Source organism: Diorhabda carinulata, chromosome 8 (assembly GCF_026250575.1).
Source record: "Diorhabda carinulata isolate Delta chromosome 8, icDioCari1.1, whole genome shotgun sequence".
Lineage (NCBI taxonomy): Eukaryota > Metazoa > Arthropoda > Insecta > Coleoptera > Chrysomelidae > Diorhabda > Diorhabda carinulata.
This window is the reverse complement of record NC_079467.1, coordinates 2,581,906-2,603,554: the sequence shown is the minus strand read 5'-3', so window position 1 is coordinate 2,603,554 and position 21,649 is coordinate 2,581,906. Positions and strand designations below refer to the sequence as shown.

The 21,649-nt window shown below is 33.5% G+C and overlaps 2 protein-coding genes across 3 annotated transcripts; one reads left to right on the top strand and one right to left on the bottom strand.

Moving 5' to 3' along the window:
* Positions 1-2,403: 2,403 nt before the first annotated feature.
* Positions 2,404-16,164, bottom strand: LOC130897130 (casein kinase I-like). Of its 2 annotated transcripts, XM_057805758.1 has the most exons (3): positions 15,855-16,164; positions 15,747-15,783; positions 2,404-9,447 (listed from the first exon to the last, which is right to left on the bottom strand). In XM_057805758.1, the coding sequence occupies exon 3, from the start codon at positions 9,235-9,237 to the stop codon at positions 7,924-7,926; it is 1,314 nt and encodes a 437-aa protein (XP_057661741.1). In that variant the 5' UTR covers positions 9,238-9,447; positions 15,747-15,783; positions 15,855-16,164; the 3' UTR covers positions 2,404-7,923. The 2 variants fall into 2 exon arrangements, with proteins under 2 accessions (XP_057661741.1, XP_057661742.1); XM_057805759.1 differs by lacking the exon at positions 15,747-15,783.
* A 257-nt stretch (positions 16,165-16,421) lies between these two features.
* On the top strand, positions 16,422-20,555 carry LOC130897523 (trafficking protein particle complex subunit 12). The gene is made up of 5 exons (XM_057806426.1): positions 16,422-17,016; positions 17,073-17,411; positions 17,465-17,799; positions 17,897-18,128; positions 19,829-20,555. The coding sequence occupies exons 1-5, from the start codon at positions 16,528-16,530 to the stop codon at positions 20,072-20,074; spliced, it is 1,641 nt and encodes a 546-aa protein (XP_057662409.1). The 5' UTR covers positions 16,422-16,527; the 3' UTR covers positions 20,075-20,555.
* Positions 20,556-21,649: the final 1,094 nt, after the last annotated feature.

The following is a 21,649-nucleotide window of genomic DNA, read 5'->3' as shown; positions in this document are numbered from 1 at the left end:
TATATTACAGATTGTATTATTGTTCACCACTATAAAAATCAAATTCAGGGCGATCTAACGAGATTTGATTTTCGCCATTTGTCTGAAAGTATTCACAAACATCAGCAGCAATGCAAAATGTTGCCTACTCTGTGTTTATTCTTGAGTTTTTGTATTACAATCTAATTTTTTTCTATAAGGATTATAACATAAATCAATAAGTCGTGTGACTGACACACAGATGGCGCTGCCATTGTCAAATGACGTTTATGAAGTACCAACTTTTAAAACACTAAAATTTCATATTTCGATTAGTCAGAAAAAAGTGACAGCCATTTAAGTGAAGCTAGTTTTGTGATTTTTAAAAGAATTGATTAAAAAAATTTGTGTATTAATTAATAACTGCTTCTTGATGAAAAAAAAATACTGTACAAGCTCAGCAATGTTTTCAAAAGTTTTATGTTTATATGTCGTACAGACATCGATGATGATGAACGTTCTGTTCGTCCAATTGAGGTGTGTACTCCAGAAAACATCAAGAAAGTCCACAAATTGGTTATTTCTCATCTTAAATTGAAATTGCGTGAGATAGCTGATGCCGTAAAGTTATAAGAATGCGGTATGTTTATAATTATGCTTGAACATTTGACCATGAGGAAGCTTTTTTGAAAGTGGGTGACGCGTTTACTCACAATCGATCAAATAGAACAAAGTGTTGATGATTCAGAGCAGTTTTTACACGTAATAAGTCAGATCAGATCGATATGTGATAATGGATGAAACATGGATTCATCATTTGAGTGGACTGCAGCCGGTGAACCACGTCCAAAGGCACAACAGTCAGCTGGGAAGGTTATGGCTTCACGGCCTCATATGTCGACGAATAAAACCACTGTTTCACCAATTCACAAGTCGATGGCAATCGTATAATCCAGATTTGGCGTCCAGTGATTACTGGCTTCTTACTGATCTCAAAAAAATGCTCGCTGGTAAGGAATTGAGCTCAAATGAAGAAGCAACTGCCAAAACTAAAGCCTAGTTTGAGGCAAAAGACAAATCCTTCTACAAGCATGGCATTGAGAAGTTATTGAAACGTTGGATTGGTTGTATTACTCTTGAACGAGATTACATTGATGAATAAAATGGATTTTTATCAAAAAAATGTGTTTTTTAGTTAGTCACACGGCTTATTATAATTTTGTTGAACTCGCGTTACTTTTAACAGAGGGTACAAATTAATCAATAATTTATACAAATGAAAAATGGCGAATTATGTGTGATTTTTAAAAATTTTTTGCTAGAATCAGGAAGTACGACCATTGGAGCAGCAGATCCGCCCTGAAAAATCGGATCTCTCGGTTTCTAGAGGGGTACAAATAGAAAATTCGACATTATTAGATTGTATAAATTCAAATGTAACTACTCCTCGATTTAATCAAAGGGTTGGCATTCTACCAGAAGTATACGTTATCGTAGAGCACGTTTTTTTATTATTTTTTTCACTTTTTTTAAGGGGTGCAAATTAGTTATTAGTATTTTTCTGATAGTACAAATGAAAACAAAGATAGCCATGTGCGATTTTTTTTATAAAATCAATAATTATTTCAACTCGATTAGTTTCCAAACACTCAGAGCATGATAGGGTTAATCCGATGAAACTTTCCGTAAAGTCCTTTTAACAGCAATCAAATTTACAAAAGAAAAATCGCCCTGTGGCTAAAAATTTAGAAAGTTTTCGTTTATGGTTCCTAGGGGAGAGAATTTCCAAAATCATGGTACCAAGGGCGAATTTTTTACAGCCTAGGGTAAAACTGGAGATTAAATTTTTCGCTGGGACGCATAGTTTTCTCGCAACATAGGAAAATAAACAGCGATTTTTGCTGTAAAATGTCAATATCTCCGCCCGCCCCCCATTTTCGAAACTGCGGTAACTAGAATTCGGTTTCAGACGTTCAAAATACATCGGAATTGACTGGTCTCGTTGCTGTTGGGAAAATTTCTCCGAAACACCGATTTTTCGTCTAATTTGAATGGACTGATAGGCTAACTTGGAAGGAAAAGTAAATTGGGAGGAGCTGGCAAGGGAATTTAATGATGAAAATAACAAAAACGGTCTTGTTTTCGTTAGAACTACAAATAATTCAAAAAATTTTTCTCGACAATTTCTTCATCATCATCGTCGAGTTTATCGAATATAAAATCTTCAATCATTTTACCAAAATTCTTTATAATATTGTAAAAATGTGAACAATTTGAAAAAGTTAATTCGGATCCTGTTAAACTGAAGTTTAAACTACCCCCAGACCGAAGTTTGTCGGTAAACGGTATTTGTAGCTTAAACTGACGTTTAAATGTCCACTATAAAACGATTAATAAAGCAAAACAAAGTAACAAAATTTGTAAAAAAAATGATATATCAAAGACTTGTATATAAATATGTATTTATTTTTTAAATAATAAAAAAAAACATTTTTGCAAACATCCAGATGCAGATCACAAACTTTTATCTCTTGAATGAATTTGTAAATCTATTGGGTTTTAAACATTTCTTTCATACGGTAGGTAATTTTTGATAAAAGACTATGTACAACGAAATATCAAAACAGTAGTCGAAAAAAAAACCTGTAAACTAAGATTATAACAAAATTAACAAAAACGTGAATAATTAATAAATTTATTAATACACACATGCGTCAGTCGAAGAAACACGCAATCAACCATAAAAAGATAAAAATTATTTAAATAACTTCCAGGATTTGATACCGTATGGTCAGTTCATATACAGGATGTTGCATATTTTAAAACCAAATTTTTCAAGTTAGAAAATCTTTAAAAGAAGTGTTTGTAACTATATTTAGGTATACACTATCGGTGAAAAGCTTTTGCCCACCATAATCCAGCTTTCCCCATACACACAACTTATTCTCTGATGGATTTCTGCTTCACTATGACCTCCAGCTTGTACAAAACGATTCACACTTGGCGGGATCATCAATAATGGCGTTGCTGTAGCACAACGCCGACTGGCGCCTGAATGTCAACAACGGCGGAGTGTGTAGTGCGAGAGCATCGCAGTCTCCTACAGCGCATGCTCGCGGAGCTATCGGAGGTTGAAAAAAAAACGGCTCTCGTATTTTATCAATGAGTACGATAAGTTAAAACTTGCAAGTACCAACTGATTTACTTAGTATACTTTAATTGTGAATTATTTCTCGATGTTTATGATTGTAGTTTAGTCCTAGTTAGTAGGCTTTATACTAGAAAACGTTCAGGGAGGCCCTGAAAACCACAACCGCTGAAGAGAAACATTGTATTGATCAGTATACATGATAGACCTAAGAGATAACTTAATCCAGCGATCTGCCTTTGAGTACTTGAAAAGGAAATTGTAGTTGCAATGGATAAAGTCTTTTAAGACAGAATCAAAAGATTGCAGTAGGCTAAAAAATATAAAAACTGGACGTATAAAGAGTGGAAAAGAGGTTTTTGGAGTGATGAATCAAACTTTAACGTTTTAGAGTCTAATAGAAGGAAAATTTAGTACGTTAGGCAGCGCCTGATCGTCAGAAATTTTTTCTTTCAGCATGACAAGGATCCCAAGTGTTCCTCGAAGTTATTGAAAGAGTATTTGAAAGAATTGAGGAAGAAGATTGTATTGAAAATAATAATTTGTCCGTCAAAATTTCCCGATTGAATCAGGGAAGTTAAAAAGTAAAGTACGATATTCATTTTCCATCTTTGGAATATTCTGAAAAACGAATAGACGACGATTATTTATCGAACAAGGGGTTACATCGATGAATCAAAAATTTAAATATGTTTAACAATTAGAGACTGTTATTTTATTATATCTATACATCTTCTTTGAAAAATAAATATCAAAATCGATGTTTGTATTTGTTGTTGTGTCACTCAAACTATATGATGAGCAAAAACTTTTGACCGGTAGTGTAGCAGAAAGTAAAACTGAAACTTGTTAGATGGAGAAAAGAATTAAAAATTGTAAATATTTACGTATTTGTAAAATGAAAAATTCGTATAACTTTTTTGAAAAATTGCCCATATTACTACATGTTAACACATAAAAAAATTGAAATCTCACTAAGGGCCGAGAGTTCTTTGGTTTCTGCTTTGGCAATATCTAGATTTCAACATTAATCATGTATACTAGCTTTTTATTTTCAGTCCTAACGTGTACAAATACCCAAAAAAAGTTCCCTAAAAGTTTAGGCCCTTAATATCAATAGTAAGTTCTTGACTGAGGAGTGTAAATTTTTTCCTGATTTTTTTTTTTTTCAATTTCTATAGCTCATTGGCATTTCAAAATTTAATGCTGTACAAAAGGGTCCAACTTGACTTGATTATTCCATGAAATCCGCGTTTTTTCGCTTTTATCTCGTGAATGACAGAAGCTACAAAAAAAATATTGATTTTAGCGACTTGGTGCCTAAGACTGAGATTGTTCCCCACATTTTTTTCTTGTAGCCCTCGTCGTATACGAGTTTAAAGCGAAAAAACGCGCTTTTCATGGAAAAATCAAGTTTTTAAGCCTATATTGTGTCACAGGAAATCTCGGTCGAGGGCTCAAACTTTCGGGAATTTTGTTTTTGGTTATTTTCAACAAAATTTCACGATGGGGCAGAAAAAAAAGCTCCCCAATGTATACAAACTGATAAAAGGTAAACACTAACCGGCGTTGGGATGTGTACCTACAACTTTTCATCCATATCCTGACTAAATGAGTAATTATCCGGATATTTTGAAATAAATTGATGTTGCATTAGAATAAAATGCTAATAAACATTGTTAGCGATGAATTTAAATATATCTAATGCGGGTTACACACTTATGCATCTCGCACATCGTGACTAGCATGCAGATCGCACGCTAACCATAAGCACCATGCAGTTCGTGTGCTAGTCTCATGCAGCTCAACTACGAACGATGCTTTGGCGCTGCACTCAGCGTGCATTTTTAATTGGCGTAAGTCACGTGGCCATACGCAGACAGCCTTGACGCTCTCGGAAAGTAACTTTTTAGATATTGTAATTGGCTGTAGGGTGTATCCAATATTCGCGCTGAATATTTAATCTTAAGTAACAACTCGACATACAGACGTGGTTCATGAACATCGATTTTGCTTGCGGACGCTCAGAACTTCAATTTATCGGTACTAATTTCTTTGGAGAAGTGCAAGATTGTGGAAGCAGCTACCAAGAGCACGTCATTCCCGATTACTCCAACAGATAGAAGTTCAAGATGAATCTCCACGCAGCAAACACCACTCGAACTACTCGAGTGTAATAGCGTTTACCATCTTGTACTTTTTGAAATATTCCAATGAACTGAGCGCCAAAAATTTTTTAATTCTCTCATTTTGCCATTAGGACAACTGGCTTCAAAAATGCTAGTCGTCCCGTCCGTAATCCGTATCAGAAAATGAACATATTTTAGAGTGTTATTCGATGATTACATGATACAAAAAATTCCTTTTAGTATGTTTTAAACATACATTTACATATACTGCGATATTTATTAAATTATTTACGTTTTTGTCACTATTTACCTTACTCACAAAAATGCATTAATCTAATAGAAATAGCGCGATACAGTGATATGGAGAAATCAAAAACAGAAGTGCAAAAACATAAGAAACAAAAAAAAAACAATCAATTTAGTAATTTTTATAATTATTTGTATGAGTGACGATTTTTAAGAATGCGCCAACTCACAACGGGGATATCTCAGGTAAACGAAAAGGTAGTCCGAGTACATAATTAAATTCGTGACGAGTATTACCTGGAATTTAGTACCTAACACACTTTGTAAAGTTGAAAAATCCAAGAAATTTTAAATCATTTAGTCTAGGTTAGGTTACCTAACCTAAATTCATAATTTTATAAATAATCTTTAAAAACTGATCGAGGAGTATATTTTTGATTGGACAATGATTCATCTAATAAAATTTGGACGGCACTTTTAAATACCATCCAAAATACTTTTTTCAGTTGTTCACTATACATGGCGTTTACAATGAACATTATAATCCATTGATCTTTTGCCTTTTGTCTAATAAACTTTCAACAACGTACATAATTTAACGTCACGAGTTGTCTAATCTTCATGACAACCACGATCACGAGTTGGCGCACGTTCACTACATGACAACGATCGTATCTGCTCTATTTGAGTTGAAAGAATTCTCAAAATGGAACAACAACAGACCCAAAAGATGTTCGAATCGGGTATACAACGTGGTATTTTTTATTTTCTTCTATCTCTGTCACAGACTGAAATTTTGAAGTTTTTTTTTTACTTCGATGGACCTCTGGGGTTTTTCTTAAATCAATTAGTATACTTTGTCAGGGTGTCTCAAGACGATCCAACTATTTCAAGAGTGAATGGGAAGCAGGCGCGTCGGGGGTAGTTTACTAGCGCGTTCCTTAAATATTTTAGTTGCGATCACGCCGTACACGGGTACACTTATTCGAGTTCGACGGTTCAACATTGCGGACAATGCAACATGCAACAATTTTAGCTTGGATCTAGACGTCCAATAATACTGGAAACACTATTGAGGAAATTTATCACTGCCGTCCAAGAAATGCAAGACCGCCCGGAAACATTCAGTCAGTAGCAGATTCTGCAGCCTCGATTCACCGTCAGAAAGCGTGGGATTATCCGACAATTCACCTCATAATCTGATTTACACCTAAACGTCTATAAAATTGGGATTGTGCAACATAAAAATGATTACGTTATAAGATTGAAATTTGTGAATGCAATGTTTAACGTGTTCTTCAGTGATGAGGAGGCACATTTTCATTTTTTAGTAAGAAAAGAATCCACAGACTTTACAAAAACACCCGTTGTATAGCCCAAAAGTCCTGGGCCTTACTTGTATGAAGATAGAAATTACTGTAACTTCTGCAACTGCAACAAATTAATCTTTAAAACAGGATGGGGCCACATTGCACACCACTAACATTAGCTGCATTGCACGAAATGTTCCCAGAAAAGATGATTTCACGAAGAGGTGATATTAAATGGCCACCTCGGAGCCCTGACTTGACCCCACCCGATTTTTTATTGTGGAGTTATCTTAAGAGCGAGGTCTACGAGAATAAACCACGAAATTTGACAGATTTAAGAAACAATATTGAAGAAAAGATCGGAAGTATTCCTCGACCACTGTATTGACATGTAAACATCTGTTTGAACAAAAACTGAATCAATTCAATTGATATTGACCTAGAAAATTACGTTTTACCATCTGTATCCTGTAGGATGCCAATTCGGCTAATGGTTTGAACATTACTTATGATTCTTTCCACTTTCCAAGCCAAAGGCGGACTCTGGAGATGAGGGAGAATGGGAGAATGAAGATGTATTACTTCAGGCAGCGAGAAAAGTTTTAGATATATACGTTGAAGAACGTTTTGATGCAGAGGATGCATCACAAGCTCCAGAAGTGTCAAAGGATGAGACAATGATGGACCAGTCGATTGTTGTTTCCATTACTTCTGCCGCCAACCTTAAACCAGCTTATTTGGCAAGATACATATTGCATATCTCATCAAAAAATGAACCCAATTAGTTTATTTAGACCTTAAAGAACAATTTAAACAAAAAATTTTGTTTAATCAATAAATTAGATCGTTGCCAAATTAAGGGTTAAGCGTTGATACGGAAAATTACAAAAAAAAAAAAATACTAAATAGATCGTTTTTTTTTATGTTGGCGCGAGTAAGGCCCCCAAACAAAACCTCACGGAGATATGATAGGACTTAATCTTAAGTTTAATCAGGACTATTCTTATCTACTATAAATATTTTAATTAACAATTTGACGTTGGTCGTTCATACGAGAATCTCAGTTCAACGTAGCGTTGCTACGCCTAGACGACAATAGTACTAGCTGCTGATCTGTTTCACTGTACTGTAGTCATTTGGATCGAACGACTTTTTTCTTCTTCCGTTTGAAGAATCCACAACATTTTGTTTCGTCTACGGTTTCGACTTCGTGCGCTTGCGTGATGGGTGCGTTGCTGTGACCTGCAGTCGGATCATCAGTGTTCAATTCTCCGTTGGTGGAGCTCACAACCTGGACCGATCCGTGACAGTCTACCGGTGCTAGTTTCGTTAAATTGCTTTGTTTCGAAGTTTCCGGCCAACCAGTTTTATTTGTCTTGTGTTGAACTTGCCTATCTCTGTTAGGCGACACGACCACTTTTTGGTTATTACTATTATTACTTTGGAGTGTACCTATCGGGGTGCTCATTATTTTCCCCGACCAATCGAATTCTCCATCGTCGACGTAACCTTTTTTATTAAATAAAGAAACGAATAGTTCCCTTAGATATTCATAATCGGGAGTTTCGAAAAAGTCTAATTTCCTCACGTAATCCAGATATATTCTCATTTCTTCGGGATGGCCTTCGCACAGGAGAAAAATCGGAGTGGCACGTTTCGTATCTCCTATTTTTTGATACCTTTCTTTCAAAGTGTCCGCTTTTAAACCTTGCCAAGGTAATGAGCCTCTTAAAAAGTACATAAACATATGTCCCAACGCTTCAAGATCGTCTCGTCTCGATTGCTCTTTACCTAAATGAGTATTTATCGACATGTATCTAGCGGTACCTGTTAGAGACTTGTGCTCTCTGTATGGTATGTGTTTATTCGTTTCGTGTTCGATATATTCCTTGGCTAAACCAAAATCTATAATGTGGATGATTTTTTCTTTTTTAGTACTACTTCTTCCGATAAGGAAGTTTTCCGGTTTTATATCTCTATAAATAAGATGTCTAGAATGAACGTATTCTATACGATGTAGCAACTGAATTGCGATCATGAGCACAGTCTTTAAAGAAAACTTTCGATCACACATGTCAAACAAGTCTTCCAAACTAGGTCCGAGTAGTTCCATAACTAGAGCGTTATATTTACCGCAAGGTCCGAAATAATAAACATCTGGTATACCTTCGTGAATACCTAATAGTTTATAAAATCTATATTCTAAATGAAGTTGCGGCGCTTTCGACTTCATCGGTTCCATTTTAATGGCGACATGTTCGTTATTATATAAATTTTTACCTAACCTCAATTCACCAAAATTACCACAGCCGATCTTCTTACCGACTCGATAATTGGGTCCGACCATCAAAACTCCCGAGCTGGAATTTACGTTTATATTATGGCGGTTCACGTGCGCGTCCGTGTGACGTTTGGAATTTTTCTGTTTGTGATCTCCTTTATCCATTTTGAGACCGTCGTTAATTGTTAATTTGATGAGACCATTTAATTAAATACTCGTGTAAGTATAACGTGAATTCTTTTGAGAAGCTCCCAATCACATTTTAAATTATCACAGATATATTAATGTTGGTTTTTCGTATAGATCTGGAAAACCACTGGGAAAACCATTACATATAAGTCGCAACTAGCAGCAAAACGATGCGAGGCCGGATAGCTGGAAATAAAAAAAAATATAACTATAATAATAATATAAATATGAGTTTTATGTATGGAAACACCTCAATTAACTTGAAAACGGCTTGGGGTCTTGTGAAACGGCCTTTTTCCCTTTATATTTTGTATTTTTAATTATTTTTCATGTAAAATTTCGGAGAAAATAAAACACAACTATCTTGTTTCAGTCATAAACGCTCAAATAGATCCAGGCGAAGAAGTCAAGATCAGAATTGATATGGCATTTGTCAAGGATTCATGGAATGTTATGGGTTGTCAGTACTGCTGTACGGAATGGAAACTTGGACCTTGAAAGCTCAAATGAGATGTGGCTCTATAGACGCATCCTGAAGATACCCTGGACTGACATAAACACCAAGACGCATTTGCTCTAGAGTACAGTACTCTCTCACACTTCGAGAACATATGTATATGACGTAACAAAATCTACACCCTCTGCTTACTCTAGAGCCCATTGGGGCGATAAATTTTCTTGTAGAACGTTCCAATAATTGATTTTTTTCTCATCCACCTCTTTTTCTAATGTCTCGTAGCTGATTTAACAGAAGGCTTCTGGTCCAACGAAGGGTTTATCCAAACTTATTTTAGCAATTTTGGCCAGTACTGCTATACGGAGTGGAAACTTGGTCCTTGAAAGCTCAGATGAAATTAAGAGATGTGGCTCTATAGACGCATCTATCTGGACTGACAGAATCCCCAACGTGTTATCTCATGAAATTGGCCACCTCGTTCGTGCGATTTAACGCCTCTAGAATTTTTTCTTTGGGGCTACGTCAAGTCATTGGTCTATGCTAATAAGCCGACGACGTTGGAAAAGCTCAAAGCCAACATTGAACGCGAAATAGCAGCCGTTTCGGCCGAAATGTGTGGCCGAGTCATGGAAAATTGAGTCCAACGAATCAACCGCTGCAAACGTGCCCGCGGTGGCCATATGAGCAAAGTCGAGTTCCATTCATAAATGTTTTGAATGTACTTCAAACCGATAATGAAGTTTTTGAAATATCTCAAATAGTTTTCATTTTATTTAAAAAAAAAAGTTGTCAATTCCTTATTGGAACACCCCTTACTAAGACACATTAATCGCAAAAGAAAGCTATTGAGGATTATTAATTATTATGTGTCCTTTTTTCTTGTCGTGGAGCTGGAGATGTTCAGTGTTTACAGCTGATCAATGAATTCTACTTCGTTCAAAAAAAAACGAAATGTGAAATAGCCCCAAATCTTCATCTTCTATTTCAAACGCTCCCAAACGTAAGGCTCTAGAGTGCCGTACTCTCTCACACTTCGAGAAAATGTGTATAGGGGTTGCGTCCTCGACATAACAGAATCTACACCCTCTGCTTACTCTAGAGTCCATTGGAGCGGAAAATTTCCCTGTAGAACGTTCCAATAATTGATTTTTTTCTAATCTTTGCTCTCTTGTCTCGTAGCTGATTTAACAGAGGGCTTCTGGACCAACGAAGGGTTTATCCACCCTTATTTTAGCAATTACGAAGTGGAAACTTGGACCTTGGAAGCTCAAATGATGAAAAAACTTGAGGTTGACTGACAGTATCACCAACGATGAAATACTAAGACGCATTGGTCGCAAAATAAAGTTGTTAAAAATTATTAAGATAAGAAAAACAACTTACAAAGGACACATCTTACGCAACGACAAATACCTACAGCTACAGGACATAATGCAGAGTAGAGAAGTGGAAAAAAAGTCATCGGCCGAGTAGTAGGAAAGATAATGGAAAAATCTCAGCACGGGGAGAATTGTTTCATGTTGCGAGGGATAGAGACGCATTTAAAACCATGGTCGTCCAACCTTCAATGAGAAGATTGCATGAGAAGAAGAAGAAGCTGCATTTACAGTATCTCCACCAAAGTTACAATAAATATTGCACATAGATGACTACCATTGAATAAACTCGTTTAATTTGAACATTTTTTAAAAATTTATGTGCTAATACAAATCTCGTAACAAGGTCTGGTGTCACTAAGTTAGTAAAAAAATTAACGAAACTGGTGCGGCAAAATATTTATCCAAATAATGGCGCAGAAAACCTACAGGGTGAGCCAGAAAGTTTTGCGAATTAAAAAAATAATAATAAAAAAACTGAATATAATCTACATACAATCTTTTATTTCATTTGAAATATACATCTGGGAAATTCATTTTTTAAAAATGTGTGCACCATTCCTCACATCTAGATATCAAATTGGTAAAAACTCGCTGGCACATTGCGCGGGGAATAGCTGATAAATCTTCTCGGATGTTGTCCTCATTTGATTAAGCGTGGCTGGGTTATTGGAGTAGACTCTACTTTTCAGGTATCCCCACATAAAAAAATCCGGTCGTGTTAGATCCTCACTTCTAGGCGACTATGCAATGTTACCTCAGCGAGTTTCCCAATTTTCCAACAAACATCTGTTTTACGACCGCCAAATAGGCATTAGAAGTTTGAAATGTCGCGCCATCTTGTTGAAACCATGTAGTAGGATTATAGGCTTCAAATTGGAAAGAAAAAATCCCTTAACATGGCTATGTATCGTTCAGAATTTACAATGACAGATTGCCCCTGTTGATTTTGAAAGATGATATGGGCGTTCAAACGATTACTTTCGGCGAATGCAGGCTTTTGATGTTTTGCAAGTGGGTTCTCTGTAGCCCAGTAACGGCAATTCTGTCTATTGAAATGCCCATTTAAGTGAAAATGGGCTTCGTCGGAGAACAAAATATTCCAATAAAATCTCGTCTTAATACAGAGTGTACGTTGCGCTCCGGTGAAGTTATTCTTCGCGACTAAATTTCCGGGAACCGAGCTACTCATCTCCACCACCCGCGCAGCTCCCTCTCGTAACGGTCAAACGCGAGAGAGTACCACCATAATACCGGCAGTATTGAGATGTTCCATAAATAAAACTCACTCTGAATACATAAAAATCGATAGAATTTCAATTCAAACAATAACAAAAAATAAAAGTTTTTCCAGTCTGGTAACTTTCATCGAAGACGCGGCTCCGGAAGAACAAACTGCAATCTTTTATTAGTCAATTTCTGTAGCATTTACACTGCAAAGGTTAGACAAAATCTTAATTTGGTTAGCAATGACAACATTATGCTTTCAAATTCTAATTCTAACAGCAGCAATTCTAATTTGGATCACTCTTCGACCTCTAAAGGTAAACTCAGTCTCTGAAGATGATAACTTGGTTATCGAAACGCTCGGCAGACAGTGGAGTTGTTCAGAGAAACGCGAGGAGTGGCTGTAAGTAGCTGGACAGTCAGGAGAAGTCTTAAGGCAGCTAGTTATGTGGGGAGGAAAATTTTCAATGTCAAAATGGCAAATTTTTAGTAAATTTTTCATAAGACTTATTTGTCTTTCCATATATTTCTGTTATTAGTCAATTTCTGTAGTATTTACACTTAAGGTAAACTCAATCTCTGAAGACGATAACTTGATTATCGAAACGCGCATCAAACAGAGTAATCGTGTAGTGTAAACAGTGTGTTCAGTATGAAAATCACCAACGGTTCCAGAAATTCCAACTATTTGAATAAAATGAACTTTTCTAAGGAGATTTCTGATTGTGAGGTGGCAATAATGAAATAAAATGAGATAAACATCTAGTGAGATTATTTAAGCTACATGGATTTTAGATATTTGATAAACATTTAATGAATTTGAGATATAGTAAATAAATAATCTTAATCTTATCTATAAGTTAAAATCACACAATAGTTATCAATATCAAGACATTGTAATTTTAACTGAATGTTACTTTCATAATTGAAATTTTGTTGATGATGAAATAAAACACTTGATATTAGATAAATGAAAGTTGCAAACAAACAATATGAGTCCCCAAAAATCAAAATATTTTAGATTTGTATAACTTATTATCCAATATACAGGATGTTTCAAAAAAAGGTGATCCCGTCTCTATGATAGGTAGAAAACTGAAAAATATTTGGGGTTTGCTCAGTAAAAAAATTTTGTAACCCCATCCATATTCAAGAAGAAAAAAAAATTATGCACATTATTCACGATTTTGCAGCAACTACTGGCAACACTGTATTGAAATTTAATACGAATATATTTTGGAAGCTAATACATCTAATGAATTTGTTTTTATGTCTGACTTCCTACCAAGTAGTATTGAACATAACTTTTTCAATATTAGATTTCTTAACCAAAATGTCAAGTCAACTTAAACATCATTTAATTTTAACACCAAAAAGATACTCTTGGTAAAACTTGATACTGTGTACCGTTTTTGGAATATTTTAATTTGAAAATTATGAAGTAATAACCAATACTGGTATAAAGTATTGATAAAATTATTCATTATTAATAATTAGCCAGCAAGATACATTTAAAAAAGTGGGACTGAAGGCTTTCATTTCTTGTAAAGTTTAGACAGCAACTTTCGTTAACAAATTAATAGGTTATCACATTCTACCTGGAAATTTAAATATTGATATGTACCTGGATGTACCAACAACAGTCACTGTTAATAATAATTAATTTAAGTTAAGTTTGTTTGAAGAAATCCGACCTCAAATCTCTCCAAATTACTTGAAATTATTTTCTCCCTATATTGGCATTGCATACAAATCAAAAGAAGAATGAATGGACTTTGTATTTATCTATAACTGATGCAACATTATGGCAGTATGAAATTTTATAACCAATAAAAAGTGAGAAAACTACTTTACTGAAAAATTTAGATTGATATTGTCATCTTCATAGTAAGTTTTGTTTTACAAATTTCATATAATGAGTTAAGATGTCATTTCTTTCAAAAAATCTGCATATATCGTAATTCTTGCTAAGTGAACATTTCAGAGTGGTTACAACTTAAATTGGTTTTGTTGAATCTACGACTAGGTTAATTTTACATTAAATATTTACCCAACAATCAAAGACATCAAGACCATATGCTTGTAGTTCAATATTACTTGGGTCTTAAAGGACAAATTTATGAAGCTAATAGTTTATGTAAATAGTGGTTAACTATCTAAAATTATTCAAATTATAAATCACTACATTCAAAATTGTTTCATTCCCTGTCCAAAATGTATGTACAGTAGAGCGTCGATAATCAGAACTGGTTTTTATTTTGAATAAACTGATTCCTCACAGATTTGTATCTGGTTGATAAGTATTTCTTCAAAGTTCATAGTTACATGGCAGTCAAGGAACTGTTGAGCACATAGGCCTTCCGTCGTGCCCCACTTGACTTTACCAAATGCCAATGCCTTTTGAGAGACCAATCAGACACTTTGGCTTGGTCATTAGACAAGCTGTGAGGTTTGCCCAAGTGATTAAACAGCAGTTGTTTGAATGCAGGGTACTCACAGATTTTGGTCCTCCTGCATGCACCAACTGCATTCCAGATCGTCCGAGATGCTCATGGTATGGAGGTGGCGCCTTAGATGGCAGTGCCTGGTTAGAAGTTCAGTCACTAGTCAGATTTCGCGCCTATTTAGTTGGAGCAGTTGTTTGATGTGAAACACACAAGTTGTTGTTTTATATCATCCTTTTCCTTTTTATATAAAAAAAAATAAATAATAATTTCCATTATCCCAACCCCCTCTGACAACATTAGTTCAAATAATCAATGTTCTACTGTACTTACTCTTTTTGTAAAATCCTAATACAAAAATAAAAAGGCATAAAATCAAGAACATTTAGATGCATTAATATATCAAAAGGTCTAAGAAATTGAAGAAATTATATATATATATATATATATATATATATATATATATATATATATATATATATATATATATATATATATATAATAATATACATACACTGGTCTGAATTGGTTATTAACCACTAACCTAATATTATTTTGATATCACTAATGAATATTCAACATTTTGTTTTGTACAACACTTTCTATATAAAAATACCGTTTCAAAAGTTTATTTACATTTCATGCCATGCAATTCTGTTTCAATAGTTATCTATAAGAAACATTTATATAAATTTAAAAAAATTATTTTATGAGCAAGATTAAAAGATAATGAACAATCAGCAACCCACTGTAAAAACATTCATGTGATTATATGAATATCTGAGAAATGAAAATGAATGATAATTTGATTGCATTAATAATTGTTTAAAATTTGATCTTATTGATATCCAGATAAGAGTATGTACTTATAGTTGCCCCTATGTTGCATAATTTATACCTACTTATATCTACTACCTTCAATTTTTACTTGTTGCTTTTTTTATTTAAAATATACGGGAAAAGGGAAAAAATTATACTTACCTTTCAACCTAAGCAAAATAGCAGTATTGACAGTTTCCTAAAAAGGTAATATTAAGAAACTTTGATACTGCATCTAATCTATAATTTTTAAGATAAAATTATTCTTACCTATCAAATTCATAGAAACTATCAGTATCCTTATTCTTAAAATAAAAATTGACATTCATACAACAGGAGGATGTATAAGTATTCCAATGATAAATTATTAAATCGTTCTATCTATTAGTAAAACTGAGTTGACTATCACTAGGACCAAACTTAATATTTAAACACGGATAAAACTTGAAATATTTTTGCACTGTTCACTTTGTTTTGTAGTTCTGAAAACTCAAATATATGACACCACCTTCCCTTCTTAACCTATAAATTTGATATGATATATGTCAAAAAATGACACAAGACAAACTTGCAAAATCTTGTCTAATACCAAGGATATTACTCATAACTTTGGCATGTACACTTAGAACATAAAGTAGTCTACTCTATGTTTTAAGGTCATGAACTTAAAAGTAAAGATGAAATTTTGACAGTTTGATTGTCAACAAAACATTAGAAATTTTATTTTAAAACAAAAATTTTGTTATATTTGATATATTAATATTATTCTCCAAAAATAACATACACAGAATATTCTCACTTTACACAAGTAACGTACTATTTTAAACACTGACAAGTGACAGTTATCAAAAGTGTTCTTCGAAGAGTTGACCACAAAACATGTTCTATGGTATTAAATTGAATATCAATTGTTGAGAGGAATGTTATTATCAAACATTAATTTATGATATTTAAAAAAATGTCTCAAGATACTGTTCCCTCACTAAGTCAATACTTCGGTGCAACTGGAAATAAAGAGGACCAAATCGATTTTTCCCAGGAGCTCATTGAAGCCAAGAGTCAAATTAGTACTCATTCAAATGTGGAAGACAATAAGAAAAGTAATAAAAATGAACCAGAAGTTTGTAGGATATTTTCAGAAACGCCTTCGCAATCAAAGGATCCAACTGAAGCTTTTTTTGATTTAATTGGTAGTAGTAATCATATTACTCATAATAAAGTTATTTCAGATTTAGGCCTACCTTCTACTGAAGAAACTTACAGTAGCTCACGACTTGTGGTAGGTAATGAAACTGATAGAAGACGGGATGCTTGGATACCTTCAGAAAATACTAGACAATGTTTAATAGCAGCAGCTACTGCTTCACCTGGAACATATTTTCCTCAAAGAGAAATGCTTACTATGCCTGGAGTTCTTCTTGAAGAAGAATTAGTAAGTTGGCAACCGAAATAATAATCTAATATAGCAATTATTGAAATTGATTATAGGAAGATGCTGTAGGTCAGGCTGTCTCAATGTGTCTTGGAGAAGCAGAGGCTGCACAAAGAAGAGTTTTAAGTGCTAATGATGTAACTCAAGATGAAAGAGGTTTAAGAGAGTTAGTACAAGCAGGGGCATACAGAGCTGCAATTAATTTGACTTCGAGGCTTTTGACTATATATGGACAAGGTCGGGGCCGAGCAGGTCAACCCAGTAAGCATTCTCCCCATTCTTTGCAGCTGTGGTTTACAAGAATTGCATTATTGGTTAAAACTAAGGCTTTTAATATTGCTAGTGCTGAAGCTGAGCCCTTTGGAAATGTAGATAAGCCAGATATGTATTTTCAAGTGAGATCGTAATTCAAATATTTTATGTTATTCTATTGATTTGGTTTTTGTAGTTTTATCCTGAAATGTATGGTGGAAGACTAGGTTCGATGGCTTCTTTTTCTTTTCGTTTGCTACTTGCAGAATTGCCTATGCATTGTGGAAAAGCTAAAGAATCAATAACAAGGTTGTTCAAAGTTTTGGCAACAGTTAGGCAAATCATTTCCAACTTGAAACGTGGTCATTGTGAAGATGGAAATCCAATGGAGCTAACAGATAGTGATAAAAGGGATTCTCTGAGGCTGTGGAACGGTAGGGAGGTCAGAGTAATGCACTCAATTATAAATAGTTCTCTAGCAGTTAAAGAATATGAACTTGCAATGGACTTATTGGGTCAACTTTGTGAAAGGTATACATTTTAATAAATGCTGATTGAAGTTTGCTTGATTTATGAATAGAGCATAGAAGACACATAATAGTAACTTTAATTCTTTAATACTTTATAGAGATGGAGCTCCTAGACCTGCTTTACTTTCTGCATTGGGTAGATTACATTTACAAATGGGTAACATACCTGGTGCAGAAGTATGTTTCAAAGAAGCTGCTGAAATAAAAGGTGGGCATAAAGGCATTAGGGAATTGGTTGATAAAGGTCTACTTTCTATAGCACAAAGTGCTTTTGATGAGGCATATTTATGTTTTCAAGAAGCAAGTGTTCTAGAACCATCTAATGTTATGGTAAGCATTTGGATTTTGGAAAAACCCATGTTTATGGCAAGAAAATACTTGTGAGGATTTTTTCCAGAAAAAAACGGATTTTTTTATAGTTTTGTGTTAAGAAAAACCTACAGCACTGTATTGTATTCAGCACTGTTGTAAATGCAATACAAGTGATTCACCATATTTTATCCATCCTATACGGACAGAATATCACCCCCAAAAATAATGTTTTGACAGAGATTTTATCATAAATCCACTTTGAATTAATGGAAATTTAACAAAATCAAATTTTTCTTACCACACCATCACTTTCTCTTTTGAGTATATTTCACCTCTTCTGATGAAGCTGTATAATCTCGCAATTTACAAATTCTATATGATAGAGCAATTGGAAAGTTTGATATTTTACAAAACTATCCCTATCTTTACAAGGACATTTAAATTAAAACAAATTCATGAACATAGTAATACTTTTCAAATTTTGAAAAATAGTTGTTTTGATTTTAGTTTGTTTTACTAATATAATTTAATCGAAATTGAGGTTTTATTTATTCCTTAATATACAATTTGAATTAATAGGGTTCATTTAATGGTGAAATAAATAAATATTTAAACTATTATTTTAAATATCTCCCTCCAGGCTTATAAGTAACAAGGTCTCTGAAAATTATCACAGAAATAGGAATTAAACAATTTGAAACATTCAGTCTTACTCGTTAATCTTAACCTTTTACATAGTACAAAAAATCAATTAATTTTATTGATCAAAACTTGAAATTTCATTAAAACAAAACTATAAAAAAGTAAAAGCTTGTAATTAGTACAAGTACGAAGTTAAATAAATAAAAAGTGCTACATTATTCTCAAATTCTCTCATCAAAACAATTCTTAGAACAGTTTTAAGTTTAATTCACAAAATAAGAAAAACAAGAAAATCTGTAAGATAAATTGTTAAATTTTCTTATGAAATGTCCGATAACAATCAGAAATGGTTTTCTTTTCAAGTGAACCCATATAGCCCCCCCTGTTTTGCTCTGAAATTTTAGTTGGTGCGTGGTTTATGGGTCAAAAGGGATAATTGGCTTTCAAGAGCTTTCAAAGAATGGGTCCAACTTTTATCATTTTGAAGTGTTCTGGCTGTACGACGTTTTATAAAAAAACATTAACAATTTTCTTTGGTAACTTTTATAATTTTTGTTATCATTTTCTGTATTTTTAATGAAATTGTGGCATAAATAATTCACAACAGGAAATGTTTAAATTTCATGTAGGGTTTATTAAAAACAAATTTTTCATCGACAATTTAAGAAATTGGAAATTTTCATTTTTGTAGATGCATTGTACATCTCAGTCTTGTTTTGCTACTGATCGATTTTTATGCTAATAGAATTGCAGGAAGATAGTCGAGGAGTTGAGTAGAAAGATGATCAAAGAGTGGAAAAAATACCCAGTAGAACAGTTGAATTTTTTATGATTTACCACAGGGTTTTATTAAAATTTTACTGATAGTTTAAAAAATTTCATACTATATTTCTGGGTTTTTTAAACATTTTTTTCCAATATTATATATCTTGAATAATAGTGTAATTTTAAATTAATAAACAAAAATATTATTCTATGGGGATTTCATAAACATTTAGTAGATTTGAAACCAACAAAAGCAAAAGTATCATCACACGTTTTATATAATTGTGTAATTTCTGTTTTTATTTTTCCAGATTTTAAATAATATGGGTGTTTGTCTATTATATGGGGGACATTTAAAAGAAGCTATTCAGGCTTTGGAAACGGCAATAGCTTCCAACCCAGTCCATGCCTTAAATGAATCGTTATTATTGAATTTATGTACTTTATATGATATGGAATCATCGAAAGGAAGAATGAAGAAATTCGCGCTCTTAAGACAGATATCTAGGTACCAAGCGGACGCCCCGACAATGATTTTGGAAAAACTCTATGGCTGAATTGAAACCTTAGTATTAGTTTATGGTTTTTCATTTCTGTGATTATTTTTGAAATAATGGCATTCACGCAGTGATACAGTCCTTGTTAAAATACTTTATTTGTGTTAAGTTTTTAAATATTTATAATCCAAACATCACCCAACAGTAACTTATTGTACATGTTTAATATGTTATATGTCCACTAAACATTTCGTCTTTGTTTATTTGTTTTTATTTTGTTCTCAGAAATATTTTGTGGCCCAAGACACTGTCAGGGCTGATTCAAATATATACATCTCTATTAAGCCGGAACAAAATTGTTCTAAGTCACAACTTCATCATGGCTGTGTGTTCTGTGATTAGGTTACATACAAAGTCTTCTCTAAAATTCAAAACTCTCAGATCTTAATCTAAATACATTTGCTTTGCTTTTGAATTATAACCTGAATCAAAATCAGTCCCGTAAAAAACTTGATATCTATAAGTATCCCCACAAAAAAAATTACAATGTAAAATGTACCAAAAACAATGTTAAGTATTTCGACATAATATCGTGAGCTTAGTACAACAACTAGGTATCTAGAAAAATCATTTTCTTGGATATCTTGGTGAGAAAAAAAATCAGTACAGTAATTTTTATATTAATAAGAATTTCTTCCTGACGTTTTTATTATTTTGAAGTCAAAATAAGAAAACTAGTCACCCCCAGATCCAGACTCTTCAAGTTTTTGGTCACGTGAGTTTTATTTTTGGTATTTTTTCTATGAGGAATATTCTAATAAAATGGTTGCTTTTACAAACTTATTGCTGGAGGGACAGATGTAAAAACAGAATTTAAATCGTTTGATGTTGGCAATGATTTCACATTCACTTTTATTTTCGATCAGTCTAAAATTGCTGTTGTTCCAATATTTTTGTAAATCTCATCCACTTTATATTAAGTCTTTTGACTTACCTCATCGCCATTAGTGTCAGAAGTTCTTTTCATTAAAATATTATTTTTTAGTAATGTGGAAAATGCTAAGAATTCTTATTTTGCCTTTCAGTATCCGAATAAATTGAGACCAGTCATGTGGAATCATAATTTTGTTTTTTGGATTGTTCACAATTCTTGCATGATCAATGTCACATTCCAAAGGGGTGTGTCCAGGAAGCAGAAATTTCTGGTGATCTGAATAGCATAAAAAACATTATTAATATTTCGGTTGTATCCACCATAAGTGTCAGAAGATGTGAACGATATAGGACAAACTTTTAATTTTTTTCAATACACATGAAACAATTTGATTGGAACCTTGATGCTGTATGAAACAGCTTTAAGTATCAGTGGAAATACTTCAGTCTCTAAGGATTGGATTGTATACAGATAAACCACATTTGTAATAAACCACGTTTTATTTTGGTTAAAGTTTTTGATTCTAAAATAAAACAACATATCTTGTTTTGCCAGCTGTTTTCTGGTATTGCAGCTCAGGAATTGGTCTTGTATGGACATCAAATATTACTATTACCGCAAATTCCCTTGTCGAGTGTTGAGGTTGGGGGCAATATGTCCTGGCATAATCACGTGGCCGCTTTAGCAAAGGTAGCATCACA